Consider the following 13,345-nt stretch of genomic DNA (forward strand, 5'->3'; position numbering starts at 1 on the left):
CCCCTTAAGAGTGAAATCAGGCAATGAGTGACATCAAAAAAGTTCTAACATCAGTCAGGAAACATCTGTCAAAAATCTACAATTAGTTTATCGTTATCTTAGGCTGGGTTCACACTATTGCGACTTGGATGTGGGTTTCACCCGCATCCAATTCGCACAGCAGAAGATTGTGACCGGCTCTCTATGGAGCTCTGGTAGCAAATTGCACAGGAGTCCTGTGCGTCTTCTGGTCCGTTTTAGCTCCGAATTCAGCATTAACAGTAAGGACTAGGCATAAGATGACATCTGGCATCGGGATCAGTATAAATAGTAGTAAGGCCACCTGAAGTGCAGCAATGGGAGGTAGTAAAATCTAATCTGCCAAGTGCTAGAACTATACTGCCAGAGAGCATTTATGCTTGGATAAAAGGAAAGGAGTGCACAGTGTCCATAGGAATGCAACATCTAAGGTATGGTTCATAGGTGTTTATTAAAAAGTAGAAACCTGTACATCAAGCCAACACGTTTTGGGGGAATAGTCTCACCCTTCTTCAGGGCTGTTGCTGTGTACTATTTAATTGGAACAATTCCCATTAATGGTTATGCTGTATCAAGGTTTCAGAAACGCAGAATGTCAGCTTTAGTGGTAAAGGCAGGTTTCTGAAACCTTGATCTAACATAACCATTCATGAGGTTGTTTTTTTATGCATGTTCAATCTCTCTTCTGTTTTTCTAAACAACTCCATGATACACTGAAATTAGGCAGTGTTTTCCTTTCATAGACAGTAGCTGAACCAAAGAATATTTTTGCCTGATTAAAATGGGCTTTCAGCATGCATATTTAGTCATTTAAAACAAAGCTTGAAAAGCTTTTCACAAATGACTACATTTAAACTAATGCATCCCAGAGGCAGAGAAAATGATGTATTCACCACCAGCTCAGACACAGCAATCCCAATTACTCTCCCATTTCATACCAGCTTAATATGACCAAATCAAGCCGCCAGTAATATAGGGACCGCTCACCTAGAATGCGCAGGGCCATTTCTTAGGGCTGAAATGACCCGCGGGAATTAATTACACCGAGCAAGTAAATGTTTTAAAGTATTTTAACTACATTGTGGTTGGTCATGTGGTTTTAAAGCTTTTGATGGCTGGGATATACTGAGCTGATCGTGTGAGCTTCTCACGCCTTTGTAAAATATAGATGCAAGCTAAAAACCTAAGATAAACTTGTGCCTAAGTTTTGCCATGTTATTACAGTGCACAGAGCATTGTTTAAAAGAACATTTCTAAGTTTATGTGCATGTAACACAGATTCTATCTATGGAGTTAGAACCTCTGTATTTTATAGCTCACAAAAATGTATAGATATTGCTGGATCCCCAAAATTCTCAACATTGGTGTTGGGCAGCATTGGCATATCAAGTCAAAAACCCTTTTTAGCATAATAAAATTTGCCACCAGCAGAAATAGAAAGGAAAGAAAAAAACAGCTGGCAAACAGACAGCATAAAAACAGACATGGGTTCTAACCCCTCGCCATTTTATTGACAAAGTAGAAAAAAATGATTTTGGTTTAAAATACACTTTAAAATAATAGACAGTGATCCTGCCATTAAAGTACCTTGTTCAGGCACTTCCTGTATTTGGGGAAAAGTTGTTCTCCTGTATTGTCACTCTCTTGCAAGCTCCGCTGATGGAGACAACAGGCGGTCATGTCAACACATATGATACTGGCATGATCCACCATTGTTACTAATAATAGTAAAGCAGGTGCAGGGAAATGATGTGCAGCAGATGTTGGAGTGGGTAAATGTAGACAGGAAAGTGGCTGAAAGAGAGGAGATCATCAACATTGAGAAGAAAAAAAGGCTGAAAAAATGGGGGGGGGGGGGGGAGTAATTGTTTATGATACACAATGCATAAGTAAACAAATGTCATTAGGATTCACATCTACAGTAATTGCTGGCTATTAAGCTACTTCAGAATGATTTTGCACTTCTTGAATGTTAATTCCATAATCAGTAAAGAAAGCCAGAATGTTTTCAGACAGAAATGTATAGGTTTGTAAAAAATGACACTACACCCGTCTTTGCTCCAAACTACCCTAATTTCCTTCCCCTTTTAATGACCTCATTTAAATATTTAGGCATTATTATTACTTTGACCCATGTGGACACCTTGTCAACAAATATAGACTATCTTTTGCAATTCGTGAAGCACAAACTCACCGTTTAGTCTAAACTCCCTTTATCAGTTGCTGGCAGGATAAACCTGATCAAAATGATTTTGTTACTTAAATATCTATATATAACTTCACATATGTCAGTGCTGGTACCCAAGTCATTCCTTAAGTCATTGGATACATGCATAGGTGTGCACAGCCTATTGCATTAGGGTGTGCACCTCAAAGCTCAAATACATATAGGTGTGCATGTGTATACATAATGACGGTGTCAGTAGAGCAGTGGCGGGTGCCAGTAAGGCAGAGATTGGTGTCGGTAAGGCAGTGGATGGTGTCAGTAGGTTTTATTAGTATTATTATTTTATTTTTATTCATATCAGGGGTTTAAATAGGGAGAAGCTGCACCACACAGGGTGATTAGGGTGTGCCCATGCACACCTGGCACACCCTGTGCGCACGCCTATGGATACAATGTTTATGTTCTTTATCTGGGCAGACACATGTTGTACCTAAAACTTTCAGTTTTGCAAAGGCCAAAATGCAAGGCAGACATGGCCCTTCTAGACATGTACGGTATTTGTACTACCTAGCAAGGCAGTTGAGACACCTTAAAGATTGGCTTAGTCTGGAACCTCATAACATGACGGAGGCTCATATAAGTTTTGCTATGCATTGCACCCCTGACTCAAACTGAACCAGATGTGTCCAACCGGGAATTGATTTCCTTAATGTCCTTTAGCATTGTCCAGTGATTGCCAGATACTGTAAACAAACTGCGGACCTGTTGTCTACTGTAATTTCAACCCCTGTACCATTCACCCCTGAAGTTTGTCTATGGGGCCTCCCAGATGAAGAGCAATGGCTGCAATATACTAAAAACCCTCATAAATTCTTAGCACTTAAATGGTTACAGACCTCCCCTCCCTCACTCCCCAGTGTTTGTGTGCAATCACCCAGGTATTACCTTATGAAAAGGTTATCTATAAAAACAGGGGCTGTCCTCATAAATATAACAAGATGTGGTGTGCATCTACTTTACCATTAACCTCTTTTAGAGAGTGTGTACTTCTCTATTGCACCCACACACCCTGTTGTACTGGGTCGCAGTGGATTGGTGATTGTATATGTCACGTTGGTTGAAACAAATGGACTGAGGGAAAGGTTTTGTTATATGGTTTACTGTACAATAAATAAAAACTAAATATTAACGCTGAGATCTAAATTGATAGCAGCACCTGTAAAAGTCTGAATACCCTGCTTTAGACAAAGTCATTAAGAAAGACATGCATGCTTGCCCACCTAATCAATCATATACATAAATAAAAATAAAAAATGCAATCAACATGATATAAACATGACTCAAAAAAGTGCAAAACTATATAAAGTACAAATATATAAAGTGCAAAAGAGTTCTAAATACATAACAAAGTCCCAAACAATGCAAAATGTTCAATAGCAAATGCAGAAAGTATGTAACTTAACTTATTTTTATGATTGAGTTACATACTTTCTGCACTTTTTTATTGGAAATTTTGCATGGCTTGGGACTTTGTTATATATATTTAGAACTCGTTTGCACTTTACTTTACCGTTTATTGCACTTTAATGCCTTTTTGTCCTACATGGAACTATGTCTTATTAATGCTTGTTTTTTTGTACCTGCCTTTTTTGCAATAGACAAGTTTAAAAAACAATCAAAAGAAATGTACAGGTAACAACTGCATTTCTTGAGCATTCATTCTTCATTGTCCATGTAACTGGGCACATGACGGGGGGGTGCACACACATGTGCTATAAGGTGTCCCTCTTTCTTATCTCAGAAAATTGGGAGGTATGGAAAGGATCATCGAAATAACCATATCCCGATTGTTACTATTAGTATATGACAACTCTCAAAAGACTGAAGGAAGAAGCAGCCCATGCTGAGAAATGAATGTATTTTTCATGTGTATCCTGGCCTGTACAACATCCGAATCAGTGTAGATACAGACCATAGACAGTTAGATTTAAAAGAGCAACACTCACTAATCTTGATCAATTGCAAATTATGAAAATCATACAATTAAGTTACATACATAGTTACATAGTAGGCGAGGTCGAAAAAAAGACACAAGTCCATCAAGTCCAACCTATGTGTGTGATTATATGTCAGTATTACCTTGTATATCCCTGTATGTTGTATTCGTTTAGGTGCTTATCTACTAGTTTCTTGAAACTATCGATGCCTCCCGCTGAGACCACCGTCTGTGGAATGGAATTCCACATCCTTGCCGCTCTTACAGTAAAGAACCCTCTACGTAGTTTAAGGTTAAACCTCTTTTCTTCTAATTTTAATGAGTGACCACAAGTCTTGTTAAACTCTCTTCCATGAAAAAGTTTTATCCCTATTGTGGGGTCACCAGTACGGTATTTGTAAATTAAAATCATATCCCCTCTCAAGAGAGAATAAGTTCAGTGCTTGCAACCTTTCCTCATAACTAATAGACACTTTATTAGCTTTGTTGCCCTTCTTTGTACTCGTTCCATTTCTAGTAATCCTTCCTGAGGACTGGTGCCCAGAACTGGACAGCATACTCTAGGTGCGGCCGGACCAGAGTTGTGTAGAGCCGGAGGATTATTGATTCTTTTTTTTTTTTTTTTTTTTATATATTCTTTATTTTCACAAAAATCATATTACATTTCACAGAGATCATATATCTTCTCTCTACAACATCTCTTTAATACTGCCATCTATCTACATCAACATTTTACTTTACCATTCTTCACTATATAACACATACCATCTATTATGATCGACTTGTTAACGAAACATGACTTCTCTTTTCCCTTTTTTTCCTTTTCTCTATTTCCCTCTTTTTCTCCTGTATGTATTGTGTACACCAGAAAAGTAGTAGCAACTGCACTATGGGTGCAGGGTACTGTGTACTGTGTACACCGCCTGAAGTATATTAGAAAAAGTTCACCAGGAATGGCCTGCAGTCAGATATAGCTAAACTGGGTGCAGTGGATTTTTATATATATATATATATATATATATGAGACTGTCTGTATATATATATATATATATATATATATATATATATATATATATATATATTAAATACACTGCAGCTAATTGAACAACCTGCCTGCCTGGAGTATATTAGAAAAAGTACACCAGGAATGGCCTGCAGTCAGATATAGCTAAACTGGATGCAGTGGATATATATATGTACGAGACTGTCTGTGTATATATATATATATATATATATATATATATATATATATATATATATATATATATATATTAAATATACACTGCAGCTAACTGAATAACTTGCATGCCTCCTCAATCTAAATGACACTCTTTCTCCATCCACACTAACACACTACACGGGGCCGACGTCCCGGCAGCCTTATATAGTGTGGGGCGTGGACTTAGTCCCCCTGAGCCATGATTGGCCAAAGGCACCCTGCCAAAGCATGCAGGTCATGGTGCATGCTTTGGCCAATCATCATACAGCAATGCATTGTGTTCCCGCAGTGCATTATGGGGCGTTACGCGGCGTTCGAATTTGGCACGAACGCCCCATAATGTTCGGTTTTCGACGAACGGGCGAACAGCCAATGTTCGAGTCGAATTCATGTTCGACCCGAACAAAGGCTCATCCCTATTCCTCGGTCTCCGTGTTGTCTAGTAACCTCCTACCGTTGACATATCCACAATATGTATTCCATCACTTCTATCTATAGGCTACCACTTAAGAAACTAATCTCTCTCAACCCTAACCTCTATAATCAAGTTCACATTCCTTATTTTCTCTTTTCTCTTCTTCCCCTCCTCTTTACCCCCTTTCCCTTCCCCTACCATTCCCCTACCCTTTTCCTTCCTCTTCCCATTCCCTTCCCTCTTTATATAAAATCCCACACCCTCCTCTAGTGTTCCAAGCATTACTCCCATTTCCTTGTTTAGTGAATAAGTTAATACTATACCCGACAAATTTTGAATCCAATACATATCATTATATATAATCGTGAAATAAAACAACAAAAAAAAAAAGAATCATTGTTTTATCTCTTGAATTAATCACCTTTTTAATGCATGCCAATATTCTGTTTGCTTTGTTAGCAGCAGCTTGGCATTGCATGCCATTGCTGCGCCTATCATCTACTAGGACCCCTAGGTCCTTTTCCACCCTAGATTCCCCCAGAGGTTCTCCCTCCAGTGTATAGTTTGCATTCATATTTTTGCCACCCAGATGCATTATTTTACATTTTTCTACATTGAACCTCATTTGCCATGTAGTTGCCCACCCCATTAATTTGTTCAGATCTTTTTGCAAGGTTTCCACATCCTGCGGAGAAGTTATTGCCCTGCTTAACTTAGTATCGTCCGCAAATACAGAGATTGAACTGTTTATCCCATCCTCCAGGTCATTTATGAACAAATTAAACAGGATTGGTTCCAGCACAGAACCCTGGGGGACCCCACTACCCACCCCTGACCATTCCGAGTACTCCCCATTTATCACCACCCTCTGAACTCCCCTTGTAGCCAGTTTTCAATCCATGTACTCACCCTATGGTCCATGCCAACGGACCTTATTTTGTACAGTAAACGTTTATGGGGAACCGTGTCAAATGCTTTTGCAAAATCCAGATTCACCACGTCTACGGGCCTTCCTTTATCTAGATGGCAACTCACCTCCTCATAGAAGGTTAATAGATTTGTTTGGCAAGAACGATTCTTCATGAATCCATGCAGATTACTGCTAATGATACCATTCTCACTACTAAAATCTTGTATATAGATCCTTATCATCCCCTCCAAGAGTTTACATACTATTGATGTTAGGCTAACTGGTCTGTAATTCCCAGGGATGTAATTTGGTCCCTTTCTAACCACTTCAATACAGGGCACTTACCCAAACTAAATTTTTATCATTTTGTTCCCACAAATAGAGCTTTCTTTTGGTGGTATTTGATCACCTCTGCGGTTTTTAATTTTTGCTAAACAAATAAAAAAAATAAAAGTTTTGCTTTTGTTTCTGTTAAAAAAATTTGTAAATAAGTACGTTTTCTCTTTCACTGATGGGCACTGATAAGGCGGCACTGACAGGCACTGATACGGTGGCACCGATGAGGTGGCACCAATGAGCGGGCACTGACGGGCACTGACGATGGGGACTGATATGCGGCACTGATGGGCACTGGTAGGCGGCACTGATGGGTGGCACTGATATGCAGCACTGATGGGCATTGATAGGCGGCACTGATGGGCACTCATGGGTGGCACTGATGGTCACTGATAGGCGACACCGATGGGCACTGAAAGGCGGCACTGCTGGGCACTGATAGGGTGGCACTGATAGGCGGTACTGATAGGCGGCACTGCTGGGCACTGATGGGCACTGATAGGCGGCACTGCTGGGCACTGATGGGCACTGATACGTGGCACTGACGGGCACTGATACGCAGCACTGATATGAGGCACTGATAGGCATCCCTGGTGGCACTGGCAGTGGTAGGCATTGGAGTGGGCACTGATTGGCAGCTGCCTGGGCACAGATTGGCAGCTGCCTGGGCACAGATTGGCAGCTGCCTGGGCACATAGTGGTATTTCCCTGGGGGTCTAGGGGCATACCTGGTGGTCCAGTGTGGATGGCTTCCCTGGTGGTCCTGGGCGGCCTCCCTGGTGGTCCTGGGTGGGATCCGAGGGGGGGCTGTGCTGATAAACAATCAGCACAGACCCCCCTGTCAGGAGAGCAGCCGATCGGCTCTCTTCTGCTCGCGTCTGTCAGACGCGAGTGAGGAAAAGCCGATTACCGGCTCTTCCTATTTACATCATGATCAGCCATGATTGGACACGGCTGATCACGTGGTAAAGAGTCTCCGTCAGAGACTCTTTACCTAGATCGGTGTTGCGGGGTGTCAGACTGACACACCGCAACAATGATCGCCGCGATGCGCGCCCCCGGGGGCGCGCTGCGGCTCGATATTCCTGATCACATCATATGACGTCCGGTCAGGAATATCAAACCACTTTGCCGTCGTCATTTTGTAATAGGGCGGGCGGCAAGTGGTTAAATATTGGCTTTTCTCCAATCAGCTGGTATCATTCCAGTCAGTAGACTGTCAGTAAAAATTAGGAACAATGGTCTGGCAATTACTTGACTGAGCTCCCAAAGTACTCTCGGATGCAAGCCATCTGGTCCTGGTGATTTATTAATGTTAAGTTTCCCAAGTCTAATTTTAATTCTGTCCTCTGTTAACCATGGAGGTGCTTCCTGTGATGTGTCATGTGGATAAACACTGCAGTTTTGGTTATTGAAGCCCCCGATTCCCTTGTGAAGACTGAGGAGAAGAATAAATTCAATACCTTCGCCATATCCACATCCTTTGTAACCAGTACTTCCTCATTCTTTATGGGACCAATATGGTCTGTCCTCCCTTTTTCACTGTTTATATACTTAAAAAATTTATTGGGATTTGTTTTGCTCTCCTCCGCTATGTGTCTTTCATGTTCTATCTTAGCCGTCCTTATTGCACCCTTACATTTCTTGTTGCATTCTTTATAAAGTCTGAATGCTGATGATGATCCCTCAACCTTGTATTTTTTGAAGACCTTCTCCTTTGATTTTATATGCATTCTTACATTGGAGTTAAGCCATCCAGGACTTTCGTTGGCTCTTTTAAATTTATTACCCAATGGGATGCATTGGCCAATGCCCTTATTTAATATGCTCCTAAAGCAAACCCATCTCTCCTCCGTGTTATTTGTTAATAATATTTTATCCCAGTTCATGCCTTCTAGCAAGGTTCGTAGTTTAGGGAAGTTGGCTCTTTTGAAATCCAGTGTCTTTGTATTCCCCTTATGTTTCCTATTTGTGTGATTTATACTGAAAAACGAAAAAAGAAAATAATAACTGCGCTAAGGTCAATATAAAGCAATTGAGCACATATACCCAATCTCAAAAATTACCATTGTAGTGACATGTGAAAAATGAATGCAGCAGCAATTCTCCTGCACAACATAAATACAATAATCAAAAATGAAAAAACATAGAATCGCGCTAAACATATGAAAATATTTTACATAGAGTGAGTGTACTCTCATACACCAACCCAATATCTAAATGGTCATATGACCACATACGTGCACCATAAAATTAGTGAAAGAAAAAACATAAACATTAGATTGACATGACGCCTATAAAAACTATATATATATATATATTGCCCAGAAGTAATTGCGTAACAAAAACAAAGGGCCAAGAAAATTAGTATCCAAAAAACCTATATAGCAGTATCACCCGTGAACTATAAATAATATAATATAGTGTCCATCCATAAATAGTGGAAACTCCGGATATGAATGAAAAACTGGTGCAAATGTCCACCACCATGAGTAGAGGGTTCCTGCTTACCAGAAGCCCATAATTCCCTCTACAGAGGATCAAGGGAAGCTTGTATAGGGAAAAACCCTCCAGGGCATGTCAGATGGATCTGATATCCTTGATAGATTAGTGATGATAATGCGGTCATCAAGGACACCAAACGAAACTCATGACACCCCAGATCTCATCATTTTGTTCCCAACTCATAGGTGGATGTGCATAGCATGTAAAAATATAAGTGCTCCAATGGTGTAAAACCTTCAAAATGTATTAAATAATAATAACACAGTATTGTACTTACATGTACAAAGCAGAAAGTGTTACCGGCCGGCGCACCAAACACTAAGGCGTTTTTCTGCTTTGTACATTCCCTCAATACTACCCTCTGGAATATGTTCCATGCTGACTATCTCTACCTCTGGACCCTCCCCCTCATCGTCTAGTTTAAAAACCCCTCTAACTTTTTAGCCATCTTCATTCCCAGCTTATCTTCACCCTCCTCATTTAGGTGCAGTCCATCCCTTCTATATTACTGGTTATCGATTGAGAAGTCGGCCCAGTTCTCCAGGAACCCAAACCCCTCCTTAATAAACCAGCTCCTCAGCCACTTGTTTACTTCCCTAATCTTCCTCTGCCTTTCTGGTGTGGCTTGATGTACCGGTAGTATTCCTGAGAATACTACCTTGGAGGTCCTTTTCCTCAATTTAGCTCTCAAGTCCCTAAAATCATTCTTTAGAACACTCCATCTGCCTCTGACTTTGTCATTGGTTCCAATGTGCACCATGACAGCTGGGTCTTCCCCATCCCGTCCCAGTAATCTGTCTACCAGATCCGAGATGTGCGAACCCGAGCACCCGGTAGACAACATACAGTTTGGCACTTCAGGTCTTTGTTACAAATTGCCCTCTCTGTTCTTCTAAGAATTGAGTTCCCTACCACCAGAATCTGTATTTCCTTTTCCTTCGCTTCCCCCCCCACTCTCACTGGAGGAGTTCTTCCCCCAGCAGCTAGGAGAGTCCCTCAGCTCCAGCAGTGGTGGTCCCTGACTGGTTTCACCAATGTCACTCAATGGAGCGTATCTATTGGGATGCTCCAGCCCTGGATTGGCCTCCCTGGCACTTCCCCCTCTACCCTTCCTGACTGTCACCCATCTACTCTTTCCTAGTGCCTGCACCTCTTTGTCTCCACCTGCCTCTGTGCTGGCCCCTGCCGGCACCTGCCATGTACGTTCCTGGCTCTCCTTTAGTATGGAGGGACTTCTCAGTGCTGACAGTTGCTTTCCCACATTCAGAACCTGGGCTTCCGGGGAAACAATGTGCCTACATTTTGCACAGCAGTATTTACCCTCGATCAGATGATCAAGGAACGCATACATGCAGCAAGATGTACAATGAGTCGCCTCAAGTGATTTTGAAAAGTGAAATGAAAAGTCAGAGAACAGAAAACCCTTTAAAAGTGCAGTTTTTCTTTGTCTTGCCTCTTAATGACATGTCATGACTCTGCCCTGTTTGCATGTTTTTGCCTACGTAAGTAGAATTCATGCAAAATAATTCAGACTGAAAATACCAGACACATAAAGCAGACAATTTAGTTGTCTAAAATAGAATCTCATTTTGTGAATATGCCTTTGTCATTTAGGAAACAAGAAGAAGCAATGAAGTCAAGTTTGTTAGCAGCAGCCAAGCAACTGAGCAACACGAATCACAATTTTCAGCCAGTAATACAGAACAGGTATTATACAAATATTCATTAGCACATTGTGTATTTAAATTATTTGCAAGCCTGCACATGAATATAACTATTACAACTGTTTGTATGAAAAATAGTTTTATACTTAGCATAACTCTCTGGAGCCACCACAGTGTCTCCATTTATTTATTGATACTGGGGATAATGCTATATTTTTAACACCATAATTTTCCTTACCTAGGTGTTGGTTCATGAGCAAAGCACCCATGAGAAATGCTCAGCATCTAATTATAATCAAGAAGCTGATGGCGTTGGTAAGAATCCTGCTTTAAATATATGCGGTACAGCTAAGTTAAATGCAATGGGGTAGCAAATTGAAATCTTGTAAATTTCACGAGAATGTTTACTGATGAAAAAATATTTAAATCAATAATGACAGAAAGAAATGCTCTAAGATGAGACTCAGAGGAATAAAAATCATAATTGATGTTACACATATCAAACATAAAGTGCACCTGACTTTTTTAAAGCAAATAATGTGCTGAAAAGGAGGAAGGTTAGGATAGCTGTTAAGATTTTTTGTAAGGCAAAAGGTTAACAAATACGTTTACTTAAGAGTGGTAAGGGCTTAAAACCCTGTCTGGTTTTGTTTTTGTCTTTGTCCTCATAAGGGAAATTCATCTATGTTTGTCCTTGTGACTACTGTCCCTGAAACTAAATGCGAGGAAAAAAACGAAATGTTTTATCTAGTACATTAGTAGTAGTGAAATGTTCTAATGGTGACAACTATACTAGTGACAATTGTCTAAGAGGGCATATCTATTAGTGTTGTGTCCACACAATGGGAAATGATGGAAAGTCCCTCCCAATGTGGAAGCCACACTCCACTGTTTGCTCTGCCAGGTATCTTTATTCAATTGTCAATAGTGCAGCTGAATCCATACTGTCTCCATACAAAAAACACACCTCCTCAATATGTTTCATCACAAAGTAGCTTGATCATTAGGATATCTATGAGATCAAATCACATTGTGGTGAAACACATTAGGGAGGGGTGGTTTTCAAATGGACACAGTATGGATGCAACTGTACTATTGACAGTTGATAAAAAAATGTCTGGAAAAGCAAACAGTGGGGTGTGGCTTCTTTTTAATCCATATGTCTAATGGTAATCAGAGGTGGGCTTTTTTGAGCCAGCATCCTGTTTGTTTGTGGATGTTGGGAAGTGTGAGTCTGGAGCAGTGCTGTGGATTTGGGATGTTTCCTAGTTTAGTAATCTCTGTCCCATTGGGAAGATCTCACTTTATTTCCTGTCCTTTAGGTACAACATGATGTTATAGCAGTAGTAAACCACTAGAAAGATAAAAACAATGGGTCTTCCTGCACATTGAATTCATAATGTACTAGTATGCACCGCATACTAGCAGATTATGACAGACTTACCTGCTGCCATCTTCAGCCAGTCTTCCTTCTAGGTTCATGGGCTCTGACTGTATGAATAGCCGAGCCCTTGGCTCCGGCAAAGAGCACTGAAGGTCTGCCAGGGTATGCCATCCCTTCAGAGTGCATGCACCAGTGATGTAACCGGCTGCATGTTGTGTGAATATCTCGTAATAAGTGCAAGTTTAGAAGATATTCACTCTATCTACAGGTAAGCCTTATTATAGACGTACCTGTAAGTACAAGTTCAAAAGTGGAGTTTTATTTCACTTTAAAGGAAATCTCAAAGAGAGGGAAATGCTCTGTTAGAGAGTCGTGACCAGAACTCATTGCAAGATTTCCTATTCTGGTGACAACTCAAAGGTTTGGATTTTCATTTACTTTCAATCACAGTGACAATCGTCACAAGGACATAAAGAGTGTGAATCTCCCCCGTGGACACAGACAGAAATTAACACTTACTAGATGTTATAATACTTTCCGACTCTATCATCTAAATTTTTGACCTTGTTTACATCTTAAGGCAAGAAAAAAATGCAAAAAGATGCAATAGTATCCCAGTATGTTATTGCAGGGCAATGTTATTTCAGCATTCAACAACATCTCAGGATGTACAATGCCAACAAAAGTTTTAAATACCCCACGGCGCTTTATAATGTCACAAGTACAGACAG

At 40.5% G+C, this 13,345-nt stretch overlaps 1 protein-coding gene across 2 annotated transcripts in view; it reads left to right on the top strand.

Moving 5' to 3' along the window:
- XIRP2 (xin actin binding repeat containing 2) overlaps window positions 1-13,345 on the top strand; it is a 290,910-nt gene that overhangs the window by 234,488 nt on the left and 43,077 nt on the right. For both annotated transcript variants that reach the window (XM_073633972.1, XM_073633973.1), the window contains exons 4-5: window positions 11,181-11,273; window positions 11,473-11,545. In XM_073633972.1, the coding sequence (XP_073490073.1) occupies window positions 11,181-11,273; window positions 11,473-11,545 (166 nt within the window). The remainder of the gene's footprint in view (window positions 1-11,180; window positions 11,274-11,472; window positions 11,546-13,345) is intronic.

Source organism: Aquarana catesbeiana, linkage group LG06 (genome assembly GCF_042186555.1).
Source record: "Aquarana catesbeiana isolate 2022-GZ linkage group LG06, ASM4218655v1, whole genome shotgun sequence".
Classification (NCBI taxonomy): domain Eukaryota; kingdom Metazoa; phylum Chordata; class Amphibia; order Anura; family Ranidae; genus Aquarana; species Aquarana catesbeiana.